Source organism: Lissotriton helveticus, chromosome 3_2 (genome assembly GCF_964261635.1).
Source record: "Lissotriton helveticus chromosome 3_2, aLisHel1.1, whole genome shotgun sequence".
Classification (NCBI taxonomy): domain Eukaryota; kingdom Metazoa; phylum Chordata; class Amphibia; order Caudata; family Salamandridae; genus Lissotriton; species Lissotriton helveticus.
Window position 1 is genome coordinate 128,663,662 of NC_136062.1, and position 24,405 is coordinate 128,688,066.

The window sequence follows — 24,405 nt, forward strand, 5'->3', positions numbered from 1 at the left end:
TTTGGGGACGTGGTCCGGATAAAGGCAATATAAGCACAGGTCATGCTTGTCCTCCACATGGAGCCTTTTCTTCCCACAAGAAGAGCAGGCCCTGAAAAGGGCTTTCTTCTGGGATCCAGACATTCCTTAAAATTGTAAGGAAAGAACTCACTTACTGCAAGAGAAGAGTCTGAAGTATCTCAGTTGAAGAATTTGAGAAGGAAATCCTTGTCACAAGTGAAAAAGTAGGTTTAGAAGAAATCCTGAGGAGAGCTCAGGCTGGAGACTCCCTAGCACAACGTGCGGTAGAAAATCTGAGAGACTGAGGCTCCTGCCAGGAAGGTTCTAGAGGGAGGTGATAGCTGATTGGCTGGCTCTAAGAGTTTGTTCCTTTTTGCATAAGGACAAGGATACTAAGGTGAGGCCCTTAGGCCTATTCTTCTTTATGTATGTCTATAGGACATTACTTTTCTATATACCGGAGGCTCCCGTCTCGACGACGGGGAATGATTCAGGCATGTGAATCTATGAAAGACACCCCTAATACTGGATAAGTTATCTTAAGTTTAAGGACTACTGGGCCTCAATTACATTACCAGTAAACCATTTACAAACTTTATGCAAAGTTGATCTCCACAGTCATGAACACACGCTTGTTAGTATTTGCCTTTTCTTTCTTTTTAGCCAGAGTTAGCACTGTGACTCAAACAGTGGAATCCCACTGGAATCTAGCTACGCCTACACTGGTAGCATAACAAGAAAATTAAGGATAGACGCAAACAAGGGAAGGACGAACACATGCTAATTTCACAAGGGTGAAAAAAAGACTTTGCTGCAGTGTGAAAGGCAACACACTGGATGAAAGCGATCACAGGTAAGTTTGGCGGACTGTAATCCAAAAGACCATCAAAGAATGCAATTGCCAACAGATGTCTGGCATATGGACAGGTCTCTGGAATCGTTTTCCCAAATGTTACAGCACTTTCTTCGCAAATAATGATAAATATTACTATGTTCTAGACAGGATAAGTATTTGAATTTACTGTAGCGAAGGACATATTGATTTCAGTTCTTTTAGAGGATTTGAGCCATCAATAATAGCCTTAGTAGCAAGATTTACAGGTAGCATGCAGGGTATTTCATTGGCCAACTCTTAAAAAAGGGCAACGTTTGTAGGATAAGTAGCATATCTCCAAAGGTTTGACAGAAAAGATCTCCAACTGGTGCAGGATGCTTATAAGAGAATAATCAGTGATGGCTTGTGGTGGCGTAGATGAAAAGCAGAGATTTCAAATGCGGAACATGAACTAAAAAAAGTAGATGAAAAGTAATGATGCATGTAACCCAAACATGAACTGTTGTAGGAAAACAGCAGTGTTTATCTAACAGTATAGAGTCTTAATTTAAATATGTGGCACTGGTAATCTCTAAAGAACTAAAAGACCGAACAGAAATAAAAGAATGGACCAAAAAGCAAGCATGGATTGGCCGTTTAGACCCCGTGCAATTAGGTGCGCTAAACGCATGGAAAAAAACTGAAAAACGATTGCGAACTATTGTCGCTTTTTGGTGGTCAAACTAAAAACGGTGTTAGGAACAAAAAGGAAATTTCCCATCTAACGAAAATTGTGCGGCTGTAACATTCAATCACATGAAGCTCAAAACGAGAACATGTGATTTCATACCTTAGCAGCTCACAGCTTGCATAACTTCATTTTGGAGAAGAAAGTTAATTCTAAGGCAGGACCGCAGGCAAGGATTATGCTACCCTCTCTCTGCTTTATCATCATAGCAGCCTTTAACAAAACTTTCTTTCCAACTTTTCATTCAAAGGTGAAAAATGTGAAAAGCTAATAGTCCCATGAGACACTGGGAACACAGTTCAAAACATGGACAATCGGAACATACCTGTAGTCCTTGGTGCAGCCAATCAGGGCCCAGCTGACCGAGGAATATTACGCTTTCTGCTCTGATTTCCCCCCCCCCTCCCCTTTTTTTGCTGCTGCGGCCTCAAATAAGTCGCGCTGTTACTCTATCTGCAATACGTTTTGAGACCAGCGCTATTTCATTACTAAGTGTTGTGTGTGTGGAACGCCGCTTTGCGCTGATCGTTTCCCGGCCGGGGAGTGTTTCACTCGCTCCTCCGTGGCCAATTATTAATTTGTGCAGCGCCGCGGTGCGGTCCTCCGCCCGCCACATGGCACACGGCCTCCGGGACACATGATTCCTGTCAGTTTCAAAGCTGACAGGATCGCACACATGCAGTACCGGTGACCGAGAGCCTGTAGCTTGGAGACTGACGCCCGGTGTTAAGCGAGGTCTGTACTGATGATCTCTGCAGCATTTAAGAGCCTTGATGCCCGAGTAAGGGTTGGTATTTCCTGATTGAGTAACACCCTCCTGGAGTCAGTTTTATTTTTGGTGATCGGCGAGATCAGTTCAGGGATCATGTTCCCATGCACATTACCCCTCCTAATTTTGGCGCTAAGGGGGAAGTTTTCCCAGGGCTCAGACCCAATTTACAGGGTAGCTTTGGACACGTCAAATCCAGACCCTCAACTGCAGCCTCTGGTCTGCCCATATCCCCTGCCTGTATGGCATGCTGGAAATAGTTTTGGGCCAAAAACTTTCATCAAAAGCCTGAATACTACAGACACTGTGGTGTGCTGCATTAGCCTTAGCAGGAAAAAGCTAGGTAAGTCACTGTCGCTTACTTGGAGGCCTCAGGGAATGGGTATGAGGACCCGTTATCTAACCTCCTTTGGGATGACAAGTTCTACCAAGCGGTGGAGAAGGCTATGGGCCCGATGGAGGAACGCCTTGCTCAACTGATTGAGCCTCAGTGGGCCAAAAGACCACAGGATGCGCCAGTGGTTCTGTGGGGTGATACATTAACTTTCCTGCTCTACTAGGGATTCTGTTCATTACTCTCCCGATTTTTATTTTTTTTTAAATTCTTTTATTAATATAAAGGCATCGTAGTCAATGAGATCAATACAGATAATCGGCATAGTTACATTTATACAAGACCAAACCGGCATCATTTGTTGTGGCATACCTGTTACATCATAATCACATTCTGTCTGTCTAAACCCTGCATTTGTATTACTATTCATCAGACACATGTTACCAGTATTGCTTAACATGTTAAGTAATCGTGCCACGATGCCCATCCTGTAAAAATGTCTTGTAACTTTCAAGAAACATTCCCCCCCCCACACCCCAACTCAGCGTCATCACTTTTATTTATGTTGCACACTTCTCCTCCTCCTAACAGGCCTCACCGCCCTATTGTCTTATCTCGGTGCAGTCATCCCAACACGTCGCCACAATTAGCACAGAGAATCAGAACCCTATAGCCTCAACCATCACTCCTCCTCATCCTCGGAGTCCAGGTCATCTCCCTCCGGTAAGGGTTCACAGATTTCCCCCCTGTAAACATTCCACCCTGTCCATACCTTGTTCCATTTGCGGGGTGCAGCTCGAAGGGCATACACAGTTCTTTCCGTGACCATCAGGATGTCCATGTGCTCAGCCCATCTGTCTGCAGTGGGCACGTCTGGAGCTCCCCATTTCTGTGCAATATCACGTTTCGCCACTGTCATAGCAAGTGTGGCCCAAATGATACCATATCTGTTCAGGTCATTGGGGTCCCATATGTTTAAAAGGCACCTACGCGGGTCTGGCAGAGCGGAGACCTTAAGTGTCTGGGATATGGTGCGCATTATCCGTGTCCAGTATCCCTGAATTTTGGGGCAGTCCCAGAGTGTGTGAAATAGTGTCCCTTCTTCCCCGCAACCTCTCAAGCAAAAGGGAGTGGGTGCTCTGTGTATTTTGTGGAGTAGAGTCCTGGTGTAGTAGATGCGATGTAAAATTTTCAGTTGTACTAGTCTAAATTTGGCCGAAATGCCTACTTCTCTTGGAGAAGCCAAGGCCTCATTCCATTCCGTTTCATCCATCATTCCTATCTCCCCCTCCCATCGTTCCTTAAGTTTTGTCGTGGGGTCCTGTAAGTTGTTTATTAGTTTTTTGTAGGTGAGGGACGTGGCGCTCTGTAGCATGTATTCCGTTAACAGCCTGTCCTCAAGTGGCGAGGAGTCCGGCAGATCAGTGCCCTGCGGGATCGCTTGGAGCAGTGCATGTCTAATTTGGACATAGCGAAACGTTTCAGTGGGTCTGAGGTCATACTGTTGTTGCAGTTGTGAGAATGGGAGCACTGTGTCATTGTCCCAGAGGTCCCCCACCGTGGAGATACCTATCCGGTCCCACTGTGCGAACCCCTTGCATGTTCCAAGGCTTCCCAATGATTTCGTGTCCCACAGTGGCGTCATCTTGGTAATTTTCCCCGTCCAGCCCAGCCATGCCTGCGCTATGTGCCAAAGGGCCGCTGTGTGTCGTGTCGGGCCGTGTAGATGTTTAAGCTGTGGTTTATTATACAGTACCGATAGCATGGAGTCTGACCCTAATTGTGCCCAATCGGCCCTGCATGCCGCAATCTGTTTGAAGTAACGTGGAGGGACAAGATGTGGGGCGTTTTCCAAGATGTAAAGAAATCTGGGGAGTGCCATCATCTTAAATAAGGCTGCGCGCCCCAGGAGGGTGAGGGGTAAGGTCGCCCAGTGCTTAAAGTCAGCGCGCAGGCGGTCCAGAGGTGGTCTCAGGTTGCTAGTGAAGAAATCTGTCTCAGATCGCACGATGATAATGCCCAGGTACTTGAAGGAGGTCACTGGCGCCGCTAGAGGGCAATCATCCGGCAGGTTCGGTGCCGGACCCTTCAACGTGTAGATCATCGATTTTGACCAGTTCAGGGTATAGTACGACGTCTCCCCATGCATGTTACAAATGTCCAGCAGAGCTGGGATGCCGTTATCAGGGTCTACCATGTAAATGAGCATATCGTCGGCATAGAGGGAGATCTTGTCTTCCCATCCCTCCTGCCACTGAATGCCTCTAAATAAGGGCGTGTTTCTGATCAGAATTGCCAAAGGTTCGAGTACCAGTGCGAAGAGCAGGGGTGACAGGGGGCACCCCTGTCTGGTACCCCTGCCCAACGGGAACGCCGGCGAGATGTGGCCATTAGACACCACCTGTGCCACTGGTTTAGTATATAGTAGCCGTATCCAGGCTATATATTTCGACCCAAAGCCCATACGCGTGAGCACCTCGAAGAGGTATTCCCACTCTACTAGGTCAAAAGCCATTTTTGCATCGAGGGAAAGGATCACCGCCCTCTCAGTGAGTAGGTGTGACCGTGCCAGCACCCCATGTACTCTCCTAAGGTTCAGCGCCGTGCTCCTGTGGGGCATAAAGCCTGATTGGTCGGGGTAGATCAGGGTACTCAGGTGCGGCATCAGGCGGTTGGCCAGAAGTTTAGCCAGTACTTTGGCTTCCGTATTTAATAATGATATTGGGCGATATGAGGTACAGTCGTCTGGGGGTTTACCCGGTTTCGGTATGGCTACGATCGTGGCCGTGCGTTGGTCTAGCGGCAGTTCAGCCCGTTCCCTACTGTCCAGATACATATCCAGTAAGGGACCACTAAGTTCTGAGGCCATCGATTTGTACCATTCCACCGGAAGCCCATTAGGTCCCAGTGCCTTGCCTGATTGTAGTGAAGGAATCGCTAACTGGATTTCCTCCTCCGAAGGATCTGCCTCTAAGTCTCGTGCAGCCTCTGGTGTTATGCCGGGGAGAACAATGTCTGCCAGCGACACCGCCGCCATTTGTGCAGTGATGTCCCGATCAGGTGTATATGTGGTGTGAAAGTGACGTGCCAAAGCGCGCACTATGTCTTCTGGGTGTGTGAACACTTGGCCGTCGCTGCTAACGATCCTCTGAATCCCTCTCGCGCTACTCTCCCGATTTTGATGGCCACTTGGTGCCTTAGAATTCTGATTTTGCATTTCTCTATATTGCGCTGCTCACTGAGAAAACTTCATGGCATTGGCCCTGTATTGCCTTCTTTTTGAACTTGTAATAAAACCATTTAATTATTCAATCGATATAGAACTCAGTGAGTGGGCCTATTTACCTAATTGACTGTATTTCTGATATTTTGAGGCATTGGGCGGTGCCTTAACCTGGGCACACATTACCTCATGAAATTGAGGTTTAACATAGTCTCCCACCCAGTGAAATGTGGGCATCCGCACTGAGTGAATTTTGGGGTGTCCAAAATTGTGAGGGCTCTCCCGCACTCACACATTCAAAACTTTCCTATCATTTTAGGTGATTTTAATCACATCTTTACAATACCCAGGACATCCATAGATAAGGTTTACATTTTCTCCTGCAATCTTGTGGCTTGCAACAATATTCCAAAGCTCCAACTCACATTACTGGTCACATGCGTGATCTTTTTGTCTCCTTTAAAAACACCATTAGTTCAGCCACCTCTACCCCTATGGGTTGGTCTGACCATTGGGTTGTCCAATTGCAGATTATTCTCTCCTTTACTTTATTTCTCCAAAGACCATACCTCACAGCAAGTGGAACGTGAAGTAGAACTGTGCCCCACACTTTTGCGAAGAATTGTCAAATCTTCAACATCTTCAATGGCTAGCCGCCTGTGTCAGAATTTCTTTAGAAAACTCTGTGCACAATCCTCTCTTACACTCTAATCCATTTCATTTCTAAATAACTTGTCCCTTATACCACATCCAGACTCTTCACTTTTCTGGACTCTCTCTTCTTAGCACTCCCAGGTTTCACAAATCCAGATGCGGTGGTTGAACTCTCTCCATCATCACCTCTTCCTTGTGTGACTCCTTCGTTTGCGAGCTCTGCTATAAAATTTTTCACTTTATGTTCCAACAACAATTTAAAACATCTTTTTACCCGCAATATTTAATCCTGCACATCTACATAGGTCTTGCTTTCTATCTGAACTAATACCAAAGACCAAGAGACCTTGTTGGCGATAACGAGATTTACAAATATCTCTTTATATAACATACTTGGTCAGCCTTATTTGCAAATGGATGGTCGGCCCTTGAAATGGTATAGCTGAGGAATGGATGATGGAATGCTACACAGTGGTGTACCTCCATTAGACTCGAATTGTATGGTCAAGTTACTTTAACATTTATAGTTTTCAATATCACATGTTGTCCAGAGGGTCTCACATGATGACAAGTGCTAAATGTGCTCAAATTGTACAAAAATATATTCAGGGGGGCGTGGCTTGGCTGGTGATGGCGTAGGACGTGTCCCGGGTGAGCTCCGGCGGCCTACCACTGTTTTTAGCTATTATACGCGGAGCCGGGAGGACACGACACTTACCCTGGCGGGGACATAGACAGCGGAGTCCGGGGCTTCTGGCGGAGAGGCGGCAGTAGGCTCAGTGGCGCCCTGAAGCACGGAGAAGCGTGGACTTCGGAGGTCTGGGCGATCGGGCCACCATCTTGCGAGGCCCTGTCGGAGCTGCTCTCCTGGTGATCGTCCGGGGCCACCGAGGACTAGACGGGCTGTGACACGGAGGCGGAGGAGCCCGGCGGCGCCGACCCCCCCCTGGCGTTGGATGGTAGAGGAGGTGATTGTACTGGCGAGGAGTTGCGCGATGTGCTGAGGCGTCCCCTGGTGTGCCTGGAGGAGGTGCGGGATGCTCCGGAGGCCGGCTGGTGACAGAGCATTTGTGAAATTTCTTATATTGGCCAAGAAAAAGTTGGACGCTTGTGTTTGAATTTTGTGTAACTACTCTCAAGATGATTAATGGAATAATTTTAATGGTTCAGAGTACTTTTTATTGTTTTATGAGAAGTATTTGAATATAAGCGATGCATCAATGTTTAAGTATTGTATACATTTTTTTATATCCGTTTTGTAAGATTTTAATTAATCAAACAAATAAACATGAAACATGTGACAGAGGAGTGGCCTGCCATTTTGGGTACGCCTGGCGTGGGCTTTGCTGCTCTCGCCTCGGAGGCGGCAGGGGGCATCTGCGGAGAACGGACTGGCGGCCCCATTGTAGCAGCGGTGGGGACCCCTGACTCTGTGCTGGCTGCGGGGAGTCCGATCGGCCTGGTGGGGCCTGCGGTGTGGAGCTTGCCAGACTAATGCAGCGGGCTGCATCCCGGTGGAACTGCAGGCGGAGTGGAGGTCAGGTACGGCGAAGCTGGGTAGCGGGCCGCAAATAGGAGGCGTGACGGACTGCGAGTACCCCCTGCTTCTCTGAGACTAGGGGCTGCGGCTGTGAGTTGATGCGGAGCGTGGGCGGCCCTCCCCCAGCTTGGGACTGCGCTGGAGTCGGGGGATCTCTGTGGAGGCAGCTTGGGGTCCCTTCCATGGAGCGCTGAGGCCCTGGATTCTTGGGGTGAGCATTGATCGCCAGGGATCGGAGAAGGGTGGTCGAGCGCTCTGTGGACTGCGCTGGCGGGGACACTGGCGAGAGTGCACCCCTTACAGTTGAGAGACACGGAGGCGTTTGGCATAGTGCTGGGGCTGGGACTCCTGCGCTCTTCCTGGCGATCCTGCGCTTGGTGGCCCTTCTGGCGGTGGGGGCGAGGAACCTGTGACCATCGTGACGCAAGGGGTGACTGAGACCGATAGTTGAGCTGGGGAGTGCGTGGATAGTGGCTGCTGTGAGGCGGCGGAGGGCGAGGTTGGTGCGGCCTAGTGGATCAGAGGCCTGATAGAGCCCAGCCGGAGTGAGGCCTGGTGGGGTCATTGCAGCCACCCTCCTGTGGGGCTCGTGGGGGCTATATCAGGTACAGCACGGCTGGGACTGGGGGCTGCGAGAGAGCGGCACGACCTCAGGAGCATCACCCCGTCATTTTGAGTCTGCCACCCCGAGGGGATTTGGGACGTTGGTCACTGTGTGCTGCTGCGGCCGGGGGCTTTACATTTCCATTGAGGCCTCTGCGTCTGGAGGCACTGCTGGTGCGGGGGCACAGGGACTGTGATCAGAGAGCGAGTGGGCACGGAGGTGCTGGGAGGCCTCCTCGGGGGTTGGGGCGACCTGTGTTCCCTTCTATGCTGCTTGGCCTGCCAACACTGTACTGCAGGGCTGTTGGGGGCCTGCATTGGAGGCAACGGGGTTGGGGGATGCGAGAGAGCAATACGGAGAAGAAAGCACCTCTGCCCTCATTGAGGAGCCTACATCAGAGCAGGAGCGCATAGGCTACGTGGCCTGGTGGCCAGCAGGACATCGGCACCCTGGCGATGACGCGTTCTAAGGGGGGTAAGGCGGACCCTGCGGCGGCCTCCAGAGACAACACCGTGGTCGCCATGTGGGACAGGGCGGGATCGTCGGTTCCCAGTGTGGTGGCGGCACAGACTGAGGGAGAATCAGCACCTGAGACCCAGGCGTTTATGACATCCTTTTTGGCTGATCTCAAGTCAGAAATTGGCGCTTTGCGCACAGAGGTGCACTTGTGTGTGCGGGAGAATCGGCAGGAGGTGACGGACTTGGGAGATCGAGTGGACGGGCTGGAGAAAATAGTGGATGCTCGCACAGAAGATCAAGAACAGTTGTGGCAACGCCTTGCAACGCTGGAGGAGCAGAATATTGAGCTTTAAGTCAAGCAGGAAGATTTGGAAAATCGGAGTCGCCGAAACAACCTCCGGGTCCGGGGGGTGCCTCTTGGTGCAGAGGGAAGTGACATCATGACCTACATGGCAAAGTTACTGCATGAGTTATGGGAGGACGAGGATGCCTCGCCGCCGGCTTTGGATTGAGCCCATAGGGTCTCCGGGCCCGCGGGGAGGCCGGGTCTCCCTCCCAGACATTCTCACTAGAGTTCATTTTTTTTACTGAAAAGGAGGCTATCTTCAAGGCGGCCGATGCGAAACCGGATCTATGCTACGAGGGGCACATAATTCAGATCTACCAGGATCTGGCACTAACACCCTGAAATGAAATGAAAAATTGCACTTATATTTGATATTTTGATATTTATTGACACTTGTATAGCGCGACTACCGCTCCGGAAGGAGCATCTTGGCGCTGAGCGAGCAGAAGAACCAACGTGGAGAGGCGTGGATCAGATGGCTGCAAGAACCGCTGAGTCTGGCTGGAGGAAAATCCAGGTCTTCAAGAGTTTCCTGAACTGGCTTTCTGTGGGGGCGTGCCTAAGGTTAAAGGGGAGACCGTTCCATGCCTTTGACGCCAGGAATGAAAAAGTTTTACCACCTTTAGTTTTTAGTTTTATTCTAGGTATGGCAACCAAATTAGCTTCAGATGACCTCAGGCAGCGCGATGGAATGTAGCGCCGGAGGCGCTTGGCTAGATAGAAAGGGCCAGTGTTCCTAGTGGCCTTAAAGACCGTGACAAGGAGCTTGAAAAGAACTCTCTTGTGGAGGGGAAGCCAATGCAGCGTGTTGAGGGCTGCAGAGGCCGAGGACCTTTTCGGAAGTTTAAGAACAAGTCTGGCTGCTGCGTGTTGGACACTTTGCAGTTTCTTTAGAGAAGACTTCTTTATTCCTGCCAGGAGGCCGTTACAATAATCCAGCCGGGAAAGGATTAAGGCCACCGCGACTGTTTTTCTGGCAGAGATGGGGAGGAAGTCGAAGAATTTCTTCAGCTGTCTGATGAGGTTGAAGCAGCACCCTGCTGTGATGCGCACATGGTCATCAAAACTCAAGGAGGAGTCAAATTGGACACCTAAGTTGCGGGCCGAGGGAACCGCACTAGGCGGTGCTTCAGAGTTTTGAGGCCACCAATCCTTTGGTGAGAAAAGGATGTCTTTACCTAGTGGTATTATTTCAGTTTTAGCGCTATTGCACTTAAGATGGTTAAGGTTAAGCCAGGAAAAAACTTGGGAAAGGCAATTCTGAAATCTAAGGGCGGCGTCAGGGTATTTTTTATCAATGGTGACGACAAGCTGGGTGTCGTCAGCATATGATGTTACGAGGATGCCGTGGGATTCAATCAATGTAAGAAGGGGGGCCATATATATATTAAAAAAGAGGGGGCTAAGTATGGACCCCTGGGGCCCACCAGATGAAACAGGTCTTTCACCAGAAAGAAAGGGGCCAAGTGAAACTGTTTGTGTTCTGTTGGATAGGAATGATGTAATCCATATTAATGCAGTACCCGACACCCCAATCTCGCGCATTCTGTTAATAAGGATGGCGTGCGAGATGGTATCGAATGCTGCGGTTAAGTCGAGCAGGATGAGTACAGCTTGTCTCCCTTCATCCTGCAAGAACTTAATGGTGTCCGATAGCTCAATCAATGCAGTTTCTGTTGAGTGGCCAGGGCGAAAACCTGATTGCTGTGGGTGCAAAATGTGATTGTTTTCCACAAAGGCTTTTAATTCCTCGTGGACCAGCTGCTCGGTGATTTTGCCTAGTGCCGGGAGTAGAGAAATGGGGCGCATATTAGATAAATCTGTAGGGGATTTGTTTTGCTTTTTCATAAGGGGCTTGACTATGGCCTTCTTCCATTCAGCGGGAACAATGCCAGAGCTGAGGGATTCATTAACAATGGCATTGATGGAAGGGTTGACGGCCTCGATGAGGTGGTGGAGAATAATCGGAGGGCAGGAGTCCGTAGGGGCTCCCGATCGGCAGGTCATGATGGCCTTCTGTGTTTGTAGCAGAGAAACTGCAGTAAAATTGTCAAGTGGAGGTAATGTAGTGACGGCATCTTGTGTATGAATTAAGGGAGGGGGAAAGTCTTTGTGAATGGTATTTATTTTATCAATAAAAAAATCAGCTATTTGATCGCAAAGGATTTGAGATGGGGGAATTGCAAGTGTCAGGGCCTTGGGATGGGTGAAGGACTTGACTATATTAAAAATGATCTGTTGTTTCTGTTTAGCTTCCTCTATAGCTGAAGTAAAGAACTCCTTTTTGGCTTTTTTTATATTGGAGAGGTATTGTTTCCTCTGTGAGATGTAAAGGGATCTGGAAGTGTCATCATAAGTTTTCATCCACTCTCTTTCAAGGACCCTGCATTTAAGGTGACTTTCGGAGAGGGCCTGGGTATACCAGGGGGCATTGGGTTTTCTCTTGCGATGAACTGATTTTAGGATGGTTGGGTTGGAGAAAGACGAAACCACTCTGTCAATCCAGAAGTGGAGATTTTTGGAATCTTTAGATACATCTCCGACAATAGTGGGAAGGGGAGCAAGGGGCCGGGGATTTAACATAATGCGATCAGCCACTTTCTTCCAGTTGGTCGGGAAGGGAGCGGGAGAGTACATAATATTGGATTGCGCTACGGGTTTTACCTTGATGGAAAAAGGAATAAAACAGTGGTCAGTCCATATTTGTGGGATCGGGGGAAAGACAGCTAGGGCAGCAGAGTTTGTACAGATGCCATCTAGCGTGTGGCCGGCCAGATGCGTAGGGGGGGAAACCAGTTGAGAGAGGCCAAAAATGTCCAATGAATGTTGAAAATTCAGAGTGTGGGGGTCTGAAAGGGATTCCAAATGGAGATTAAAATCACCAAGAAGGGTGAAGGTGGGGTAGTGAGTCAAGAGTGAACCAAGGGTCTCGTCCAGGGAATCCAAAAACGGTGTGGCGTTCCCAGGGGGGCGATAGACGAGTCCTCCTGAAAAGGAAGTGGATGGGTTGATTTGGATCACAAAGCCTATACCCTCACAGTGCTCGAGAAAGGTCAGATCAAATGCATGGCACATAAAGGGTTTCTTGACGATGATGGCTATCCCCCCCTCCCCTACCGCAGGGTCTATCACGCCTGAGGATGGTAAAATCAGGGGGGAGGGCGGTTGCTAAGTCGGGATTTGATGCGTCGTTTAGCCACGTTTCAGTAATGAAAAGGGCGTCGAGGTCGCACGACAGTATGAGGTCGTGAATATCCTGTCCGTGGCAAGCTAGGGATCTGGCATTAATAAGACCGCAATTGAAAGTGGCATGTTTGTGTGGAGGGGGAGGGGGTGGGGAAGAAGTTATGCCAGAGGGTCCCAGGGATGTCCATCTACAGAGGCGGCATGAGAAAGGGCCCCAAAGACGATCAGTAGGAAGATGCCCCTTACAGCTATGGCTGGCCCTTGTCAAGCGCACTGAGAGCAGGGCGTCAGAATCATACCTGATGGCTGGATGGTTTTGGACAGCATGGCCCGCGCCCGGCGTGATCCTGGCGCGGACGGGCGCAGACGGGCTTGGCTTAGGCGCGGCTTCGGCGCGCATCCGGCGCCCCCGCTGCGCCAGCCCGCTGCGCAGTCTAGCCGCCTTACACATTTATGGGAAGGTAAGAGGGCGGGAAGGACGGCCCGACTTGAGCGCTGTCCCCACCTGCCTCACTCAAGATGGCGCCCACCGCCGCCGGGAATCGGCTGAGAAGCGGCTGGGCTGAAGACGAACAATAAAGGTGTTTAGAGGTGTCAGAGTACCTAATATTTCAATTCCCCTTGTACTGATATCCCCCACAGTCAAAAATAAGGCGGTTTTAAAATTGATTAGAGACGCTCCAGAAACGCTATTAAAAAGCACAAATCAAGTATCACATTGCTAAAATTACTCTGCAGCTCGCAGCCCCAGTTCCCCTCACCAGGGAGAGCTTCTGAGAGGCGCCGAGCGCTGCGGATGGGCTAAGTTAAATACACAAAGAGGGCGGGAAGGACGGCCCGACTTGAGCGCTGTCCCCACCTGCCTCACTCAAGATGGCGCCCACCGCCGCCGGGAATCGGCTGAGAAGCGGCTGGGCTGAAGACGAACAATAAAGGTGTTTAGAGGTGTCAGAGTACCTAATATTTCAATTCCCCTTGTACTGATACCCCCCACAGTCAAAAATAAGGCGGTTTTAAAATTGATTAGAGACGCTATTAAAAAGCACAAATCAAGTATCACATTGCTAAAATTACTCTGCAGCTCGCAGCCCCAGTTCCCCTCACCAGGGAGAGCTTCTGAGAGACTTATATAGCGCGTAACTACCCGGAGGCCTCGCAGCGCTTACCCTGAAGCGGCGGCGAGCCTTCAAGCCCGTGACGGAGAAGCTGCGAGACCTGGGCATCTCGTACCAGTGGGGGCATCCGTTTGCCCTCATCTTTCAATGGGAATCCAAGAAGCGGGTGGTGCGAACATATACTGAGGCGGCCCAACTACTGCGCATTCCGACGACTCCGCCGAGCCTGCCCCTCCCGCCCCTGACGCCAGGAGTGAATGCCCGCCAAAGCAGCTTGGTCTACAGTGCCCCGCTTCTGGCGCTCACCACGAGTGGATGAGCAGTCTGCCTCCCAAACCAAGCAGGACAACATCGCCCACATTAGGTCCCTTGAGGGGGATAAGGACGATCCATGCTCGCATCCCTCGACCCCATGAGTGCTGGCCTGTGCGAGCCTGAGACGTATATCCCCTTTGGCATGTGGTTGTCTTTCCTGGATTGCTGATCCTTATTCCGACCGGATCCACCTCCCGGCGCGTCTCCTATAGGGTGGGGACGCTGGGGCTCCCCCCAATGACGAACTTGTTGTTGATTACTCCCACGCCCCCACTGATTCCTGAGTAAGTGACATCCCAGGGCTGCTCCGAACCGTCGGGTGTAGGATGCCCGGTGGCGGGAACAGATTGATTTGGCCCAGTTGGCCATTGTTCGTTTATTGTCTTCCTCTCTTGTATCTCTTTTCTTCCTACTCTTTCTTGCTTCCATCCCTTCTCTCTTTCCCCTTCTCTGGTTGGGGGCTTTGCGACAGCGGCGCGTGGGGTGCGGGTGATGACTGACCTTCCTTGCGGATGTGTGATGCTGTGGGGCTGGGATGGTGAGATGCGAATGACACCTGTTTGGGCTTTCCTATGACAGCTAACTTGCCTAGCCCCTTAAAAGTCTTGACGCTTAATTTCAACTTGGTCTGTCACTCGGAAGCGGACCGCAGTGACGGCTCCTATAGCGGAACTGGGGCCATGTCCTCTGCGCTGCGCACTCAAGTGACGGAGCTGGGGCTGTTCGATGCATGGCGCTATCACTCCCCTTAATTGAGGGACTATTCGTTCTACTCCCATGCCCACCGCTCGTACTCCCGTATAGACTATTTATTCGTCTCCCATGATCTCCTGCGCGATGTGTTGGACGCCTCTATGTCTGTTATTTAAATATCGGATCATGCGCATGTCGAGCTGCTCCTGCAGGACCCGGCCGCTTGCCACACTCGGGAGACGAAGTGACGCCTGCCGCCAGGTATCCACCGGGATGCGGCCGATGTGGAAAGTATTAGGGCGGCCATTGATTCCTACTTTGATAGCAACGACTTACCAGAGACACCCTTTCCCATGGTTTGGGATGCCTTCAAGGCAACGATCCGGGGGCACATTACCACCCTCTCGATAGCACGGTCGCGCACGGCTCGAGCCTTGGAGGATGGCTTGGCAAAGGATATAAAGCTAGAGGAGCGGCGCATGCAGGGTGGCTCCTCGCTGGCATCTAGGCGGCGGCTTGCCAACCTCAGAGGGCAGCTTCGGCTGTTACGCACCAATAGGGCGGAGAAAGCCTTGCTAGCCTCGAAGCAGAAGTATTTTGAGGGAGGGGACATGGTGGGCAGGCTGCTTGCTAGGCGGTTAGGAGCACGTGCGGCTAGGGACCACATAGCCAATGTGCATCTACCAGACGGGACGAGAGTCACCTCGGAGAGGGATAAGAGTGAGGCGTTTCAGGCTTATTATACTGCGTTGTACAGGGAGGAGCAGACATCCCCAGAGGTGGTGGCGGACGTCCTGAGCAACTACACGGGGTCCAGGCTCCACCCGCATTATGCGGAGTCCTTGGAAGGCCCCATCACCCAAGAAGAGGGAGCGGCAGCCATGAAGAACCTTCCCCTTGGAAAGACTCCAAGGGGAAACCAGATGGTTTGCGCCTGGCTTTTTATCGCATGTTTAAGTCGCAGCTTCGACCTCACCTCTTGCGGTTGTACAACTCATTTACTGATCCGGAGGGGCCGCCCTGCGACATGGGTATGGCGGAGATAGCATTGATCTTGAAGCCGGGGAAGGACCCTGCACAGTGCGTATCCTACCGCCCCATTGCCCTCCTGAACACTGATTTTAAAATTTATACCAAACTCTTGGCGAAGCGCTTAGACCCCCCTATGCCGGGTCTCGTCGACCCGGATCAGGTTGGCTTTATCCGATCTCGACAGGGAGCGGATAACGTGCGCAAAACCTCGCAAACTTCATTTGGGGAGGGAAACGTCCTCGGTTTTCGCAGAAGCTTCTGATGACGTCAAGGGATAGGGGAGCCTGGCGTGTCCCAGTTTGGTGGAATACTATTGGGCCTCACACCTTCACTTTGTGGTGGAGTGGGGGGTAATGGAGAGTGAGAAGCAATGGCTGCACATGGACCGAGTAGTGAAGGGGCGAACCATCTGGGACCTTCCTTGGCGTCATAGGACGACACGCTCCAGGAGCGCATATATTGCAGTGCCCACTAGGACGGTGCTGGACATATGGGACAAAGTAGCAGTTCGCAGGGGTCTCACGACGTTTCCCTCTCCTCACACCCAGATAGAGGGGAATCCGTCCTTTCCGCCGGCGCACCAGTCACGTGCCTTCGCTAAGTGGACACAAGGAGAGTGCAGGGTAATCACTGATCTATTTGAGGGGGGCAAGCTTAAAACCTTTGCACAGTGTAGGGAGGAGTTCCATGTGCCATTGGCGGCAAGGTTGCAATATGCTCAGCTGAGGCACTGGGTGTCTGAAGAGGAAGTGTATCAGGAGGCCACGCGCACTTTTACCCCTTTTGAGCGGATCTACCAGATCTTGCAGCACCCAATAGTGTCGCCCTCGCATCCTTATCAGAGCAGATGACAGGCAGCGTCAGACACGGACATTACCCCAGCACAGTGGAGTGTGGCGGGACATCCCCAAAGTGTACCGTAGCATCCCGCAACGAGAGAATGCCTACAAGCTCGTGACTCAGTGGTACCATGCGCCCCAGCATCTACATAAGATGTTCCCAGCGACCTCCCCCTTGTGCTGGAGGTGCCGATCTGCATCCAGGGATTTTATACATATCTGGTGGTCATGCCCGTCGCTGACCTTATTCTGGAAGGAGGTCCTTAGCCAGATCAGGAGGGTCCTGGGATTCCCTTTGCCTGAAGTCGCAAGCACAATCCTGCGGGGTGTTAAACCTGCCGGCCTGAAAGCCCTTACCAGGAGTGATTGGATCTTGGAGCTCCAAATATTGGGAGCTGCCAGACAGCTCATAGCTCTGTATTGGAAGAAAGCTGAAACTCCTCCAATCGCAGCCTGGTTTGTGTGTTTATGGCATGTCCTCACGATGGAGCTTTTTACGGCGCGGTTGCAGGCAAGCGACACTCGCTACAAGGCTGTCTGGAAGCCCTTGATTAAATATCTTTGTGCGGTTGAACATGCGCGTCATTTGCCTACCAAGCTTAGGACACTGCGCCTGTTTGAGGATGCTGGTATCCCCCCCTGATCCGAGCAGACTGCTCTCATAATTGGCCCCCTGCAATGTAGCTCCACTGTGGCCGACGCTGGGTCGGATGTATGGCCCCGCCGCCTCCCCCTTCCCCGCGCCTGTTGCTCTTGCTCTCGCCTCTCTGTTCTTCCCTCTCTCCGTTTGACCTCCTCTCTTTCTCTATTCGTTTCCTTTCCATCTCTTCTGCTCTGGGCCCTGTTGGGTTGAGTGTTTTGTTTGGACTAGTTGCCCGTTCGCTTTGAAGATGGGCCCTATGGGGCTTGCCTTCCCACACGACCAGTTGACCCTACACTGTGCAGTTTTGAACGCGGCTGGCCCCTTGTGGGTTGTAGGCACAACGCTGTGTATAAGCTATCTTTATGCACTGACTCTCAGCGAAGTTCACGCCCTGTTTTCCTACGCGGCCGGCCCTGGTTAAGGGTTGTAGGCTTATCGCTGTGTATCTAATGGGCTTGTGAAGTGTGTGTTATTTGGAGGAAAATAAAAAAAGATTTGAAACAAAAATATATTCAGTATATTGGGCATAATTATTTTATATACATGTGGAGAAAATGTAAAAAATTTAAATATCAGATTTAGAGGCAATGTGAACTGCACCATAATAACATACTCACAGGTTTGGGTGTAAAGTGGAAATTAGAAAGGGCGTCTAATTTTAGGAAAAGAGAGTCCATCAACTTCTGAATTTCCACATGTTTTGGGTTTTCTTCTTCTTCAGTTTTTTTCTGCAGTAATTGAGAACACATAAAAGCAATCAATATGTAGAATAGCTTAACCACTAGCACCACACAGTAAAGCAGTGGTTCTTAACCACACATTAAGGAGTCAAAACAAATGAGGAAACCTAAAAGTAATAGTACCAAAAGAGGAAGGTCTCACACTACCTATTAAAATTAGATTCTGTTATCTGTACAGAGTATTGTCATCTTGAATTAATGTAAGCTTTCAGAAGTGGATCTCCTTGGCTAAAACATTTTCACTGGAACTAGTGAATGCGGTTACTTCTATTTAGGTCCCATCCATGTCAGAGAGATTTATCACAATCTGACACAAACCAGTACAAATATAGTGATACCCATTATCTTGGAAAAAAAGCTGTTCCACTTAAAATAAATGCACACTATTGTGCCCTCACACCCACAGTACATAGCATAGCTTTAGTAGTGCCTATATTGAATGGAACTAGTTTATCAAATGGATCTAGGGAAAAGGATGGGAGCGGTAGGAAGAACATACTTAATTGCTGTAGGATGAAAAGGTGAGCAAATAACAGGGTGGATCAAATGTGCTGTAATAAAGAGTCTAAAGTTTTAGTGAGGGACAAGCATGAATCACATACAGATCATCTCTGTCCGTCACAGTACTAAGAGCCCAGAATCTCTTCAAAAAACCTTCTGCATGAGAAATTGAAGTTCAATGTAAACAAATAACAGGTTCGACCAAAGTGCTGCAGGGACACTTGATACCTGCGTCCAGGAGAGGCAGGTTATGAGATAATCAATGCTTCATACAAGATCGATTTGTGGTATTATCTGTAAGTAAAAGCTTCAGCCAGTCAGTTTGACACTAAATGTTTAATGGCATCAACCATGTGATAATTTCCAATTGCTCAAGTCAAACAAAGAAGGTGTTCGGGGAAGGTGAAGCCAATCAGAATTTTCTGACTTCAACTGAGGGGAATTTAAAGTCAGCATCGTCTTGGAGAAACAGACTTTATCCAGTTCCTGTACAGGAGCCAAGTTACAAGTACAAAGCATGAACTATGCAGAATGCCCTCTAGTCAAAGAATTTTCTTAGGCACATATTCGATGAGATTGTAGTGTTCCCAGAGGAATGTAGAGGATACCAAGGAATATCTCGTTCAAGGTGAAAAATGGTTTAAAATTACTTCGATTGCGATTTTGAAAAGTAACTTGTACTGGCCTTATTGCTTCATGGGTTCATTAAGTGTATATAGTATAGAAGACTAGTGAGTCTAAGGTAAATATACTATCTCTGCAATTGACTGGTCAGACCGAACAGAAAACATAGCATTTATAAAATATATATTACCTTTTTTTAAGAGTCCAGGCACCTTGGGACGGTTTGTTACAGAAGAAAGGAATAGATGTCAGAATTGTTTTATTTCCAAACAAAAAGGCAAAGGATTATTTAGGAACACTCCGAATCAAGACCTCACAAGCTCTGAATCGAACCTTCTTTGGTGCTGTAACTACCTGCTGGATCCCCTTCCAATGAACCAAAGGATTGTACCTAGATTCCTATCTTTCAGGAAAACTAAAAATCCACCCAATTGATATGTATTGAACTGAACCACAAGACTACTTGCCAAACTAATGTTTTTAGCTATGTTTCATCTTATGATTTCCTCTAACGGCCTCATTAGGAGTTGGCCAGTATTTACTCTAGGGATATCGGGGGCTAAGTTAGGGTAAGTATTCTGGCATCAAATTCTAGTGATTCTGAGTTCTCTCGCCGCAACGGTGAATACCCACAGGGACCCTGGGATATTGTAGGTTTTTCTCAGATCCTGGGAGAAAGAACTCAAACATTTTCACTGAGCAGGTGAAAAGTGTCAGCAGGAGAGCCAGCAAGGGATTGAGAGGTGTGGTCCAAGGGGAGTATAATTTCTCCCCCCCAGAATGCTGCAGGTGGCAACCGAAGGTAGAGCAAATCTGCTGACTGCAGCCCATGTTCCTGCAGCATCTGATAGGCTCTGGTGTCTCTGAGTCCAGACCCAGAATTATTAAATATAGAGTTGCAGACCCGATAATTCTGGGTTTAGAGACACTTGGAACTTATCACAGAGGTATCGCTCTGGGTGAGATACGCCAGCTCGTGACAAGGGCCTCAATCTCTTGATTTGATTTTTATTCAGTTCATAGTAAAAGCACATTAATTCACTATAGTACACAAGCTCTTATATAAAAATACAGAATAAATCAAATTTAAATGAATAGACAAGATGAAAAGTAATTGACGGAGGGATTTACCATCAAAGAAGCCAACAGTATGCCTATATATGCCAGATAGGACAAAGATTTGTGGCTGGAACGCTTAAGGAAGCACAAGACCTACTACAGAAAGGAAAAGAAAGGAAGACGAGACATGAAACCAGAGCCGGAGAGCTACTGTAGTTCAAGAAGACTCATGATAGTCATAGGGCAATCTAGAGGTTTGAAGTGCAGGATTATACAATCAGGTGGGCTTAACAGAAGGTGCCTGTTTGGTAAGGAGTAAGTAGTGCATAATATTGGACAAGATAAAGATGGCAATAGAAACAACCTGGAACCTCGACAGCAAGAAGGCATGTGATGCATGCCTCAGCTTTCCCATATAAAAGTAGAAGTAGTTTGCATTATTCAAGGCCATATTGATGCCACTATGCCAAGTTAGTGGAGTCCCCAATTTTGTAGTCTTAAGGGAACTTTCTATTTTTGATCCAAGAACATCAACAGGAAGAAACTCGAGAGAGGCTTCCAAGAGCTGGACCTAGTCATTTGTTACAGCCTAAGACTGTGGAGACAGACAGATTTTCAAGAAGAAAACATACATAGAACACATACTATTACCTCATACATTCATCATTCTGCTTTCTATAGAGGCAGAGAGATTAGGGTATTAAGCCTGATAAAGATGTATCTGGTACTAACCACAATTAATTATTCAGATACAGTGAGGCAACAGAAGTTGAAGAGCACAGAAAAGGTGAAAAGTAAAAATTATGCCAAATATTGCCACAAAGGCTCACTCAAAAAGGTGACAGACTGTAGGAAGGTCTAAAATATGAACAGAGTTCAGTGGATTTCTGCGTGTTAAATACAAAATTTGTTTGTGTCCATATAAGGAGAAGGTGTTTGGTAAGGATTCCACATGATGCTCACATCAGCATGAAATTCCAGATAAAATGTCAGTACGATTTGACCAATTCACAGATTTAACAGTAATTCTAGGGAAAAATTGTGTCTACATTTTTTTTCTAGATTTACTACTGATTTGGAATGTACAAGATTCCTGTGTGGCTTTCTAAAAGTAAGTCTCCTTCCCACCCTCATCAGCATACACTGGTTCTTTGTCATTCTGGCAAATATGAAGGTACAATGACACTGGTATTCCAATGCAAGATAAAATGATTCAGAACACCATCACTGTTCAAATTAACTGCCTTGTCCATAATTTGGAACCATGGGCTTGCGCACCAAGTTTTGATGAAAATGTTGTAGTTCTTAATGCAAGCAGTATGCTGCAGTTCATTCGCCGCATCAGAACGTCAATCATGTGCATTTTCAGGGGCCTTAATTCAGCTGTCTCAATCTAAGATTGGAAGCAACAGCCTGTAAGATCAACCTAAAGAGCCTGCTGCTGTTTCTCACACAGGAAAATTATACATGTTATCCAAGACTGCTCTTTGTGCTACAATGCCTAACGAAAGTGTAAGTTTCATTTGTTAAGCCAACAATATTCAAATTCATTATTTGAATAAACTTCCAAAGTTTACCATGTTTTACCTGATTGAGTTTCACATATTCTTGTTCATAAAGCTCAGCAAGGCTTAATTTACTCTTTTCATGGTCCAATGTTAATCGCTTCTTGTATTCAAATGCATCCTCCTTAGGCTTTTCTTTGCGTACTACATCATCCCAGGACTTGAAACAGAAAACAATGTCAGGATATTAGTTTCACTAGATTTAGTAGAACTACAACATGTTACCAAGAGATCTCTACACTCCTCTATCCATGGCTGACAACTTCCCGGACCTGCTAATTTACATCCAACCCCGCGCGACTAACATTCTAATCATCCAAAAATACTATGGGCATTAAATCCCAGCCCAACATTTCCCTAACAAAACTGAAGAATGCTAATCAATTGATTAAGAAAGGATCCAAATCATGTCAACTGTCCCCAAATATAAACAGATTCCTCCTCTAAGACACCCAAAATGATGATGTGTGGGAATATTTTTCTTTACCCAGGGGCAGAAAAAATACTAGCTAGTGCTAGTAACTATTTTTTCTTACATTTTAATAATATTTGTCTGATTGACTAGTTGATCCCGGATTATTTAATCACATAAATATTTAAACCTGCCCGTGCAGATAGTGTTAGCAATTATATCTGCGGTTTTAGCTTACATTTCCGATTGGCATAATAGTAGAGACCTCAGAATATATAGCCAAGACTCCATTCGTTTACGTGAAGCATCTTGGGTCTCTTGCAGCAACATTCTTACAGTCCAACAGAAACTGTAGGCAAAATACACAGATCTTGAGACTAAATTGTTGGCAAAAGGCCACTGCATGATAGCTATGCAACCTGCTCCATATGGCTCCCGTGCATAACATTTCCGAAAAACAAACAGCTGAGCAATGACTGGTCGCAGACAAGGTTTTTGGGTGCCAGTCATCTTGTGGTTGGCAACAATAGACACTATCAGACATTACTGGCCAATAAGACGGCTTTTTGCCAGAAGTAGAATGAAAAATACTAAAAAGAGATGGCTGGAATGACAGAGTTAATTTCAGACACTAGTCGTTTCTAGGGGGAGCATCCCAGTTCATATTTGTTTGCCCATGTCATCGGCAAATCAGCCTTGGCCCTGCTCCAAATGGAACAGACCAGTCTGAACTGACAAGCCAGTCCTCCCATAACCACAACACAAGGAAACCAAGAGTAGTTTCAGCCTAATTAGACACCAGTCAGGTGCAGTTTGGTTCCAGTGGCACAGGGAGCATTGGGCATACCCGTTTCACTGAGAGCATTATCATGAAAAATACAAAGCACACTAAAGATGTGCATCAACACAAGGCACAGTGAGATGCATGTCATGCAAGATGTACCGGTACTTTATCCATCCAGATCTGAAAGAACTCACAATAAAGAAGCGGTGCACTATAAGCCAATGCTTGGATTCACCTTCATGTGGAAGTTATTGCCTCCTGAATTACCTAAACACACTGTGCTAACAAACAGTTAGTGGCGAAAATGAGTTCTCACCACGGAGTTAGTCTCTGCACCTCAGCCATATGGATAACTGCTTCCTTTGGTTTATTTTTCTAAATTCACTCAGACCCACCATAAAAGGTTTTCTTTTGGGTTTTATCTTCCAAATCTACAATGAAGGTCCAATCTTTTACAATAATTGATATTTGGTTCAATTTGACAGTTTTCTTAAATTCATATACTCAGGAAGAGGTGTGGCGCTGCGGCCAGGGCGACTGACACCGGAAGCTGGGGACCACGGTTCGATCCCTGGCACCGGCGGCAGATTAGTCCAGCACCATGTGATTCTGGGCAATAGCTTGCTTAATCTTCCCGACGGCCCCCAGCGCCTAGAGACTAACGGGTGATTGTACGCTTTACAAATGTGGATTATTATTATTATTACAAACATTATGCTACTGGACTATAACTAACCTGATCTTTTATTCTCTGTTTAATAATGTCTTCGAGCTGTAATGTGGTTTCCTCTGTGACTACTGGAGCTAGAAAAGATAGAAATGCAGAACGCCATCAAACAGGTATATTTACAATCAAATCACATTTTGACATACAGCTACATTAGTTACTTGCTACCATACACTGACTGGATACCACGAGTGGCGTTATCAGGCTTCACATGATACTTGGCAGTTATAATAACATTTGATGGCACGCTCAAGTAAACAGATTACAATTTAAGACCTGTGAGGCTTTTGCTCGCCAATGTTACAGATACCATGTTTCAGATGGAAGGTACTGAGGGGCAAGGGAAAGGATATGAACTGTGTGGGGAGGCTGGGAGGGGTACCTGCCCTCACGTTAGCTACGGTTTTGTTAACCACATGGTGGGGAAGATGTATTAATGTTTTGCAGGACACGAGGAGGCTTTAGAAAATTAGGTGGCATTTTAATAACTTTTCAGAAGCTCAGTATATTGACTGATTAGTATATATAGAGAACAAGGGTACCCCAGTAGTACGACGAGGAGTGTTGTACGTATTTGAAAAGAACAATGGTCTGGGTGAGGCCAAGCAGGTCCTCGTGTAGCAGAGCTACTGTCGATTATTATTAGGTGATGGTGACTTTAAAATGTACATCGCCTACC

The 24,405-nt window shown here is 47.9% G+C and overlaps 1 protein-coding gene across 1 annotated transcript in view; it reads right to left on the reverse strand.

The window, feature by feature from the left end:
- MPHOSPH10 (M-phase phosphoprotein 10) overlaps positions 1 to 24,405 on the reverse strand; it is a 223,162-nt gene that overhangs the window by 41,315 nt on the left and 157,442 nt on the right. The window contains exons 6-8 of the mRNA XM_078684919.1: positions 23,736 to 23,803; positions 21,826 to 21,963; positions 17,932 to 18,042 (exon numbers count right to left, since the gene is read on the reverse strand). Coding sequence (XP_078541045.1) covers positions 17,932 to 18,042; positions 21,826 to 21,963; positions 23,736 to 23,803 — 317 coding nt within the window. The remainder of the gene's footprint in view (positions 1 to 17,931; positions 18,043 to 21,825; positions 21,964 to 23,735; positions 23,804 to 24,405) is intronic.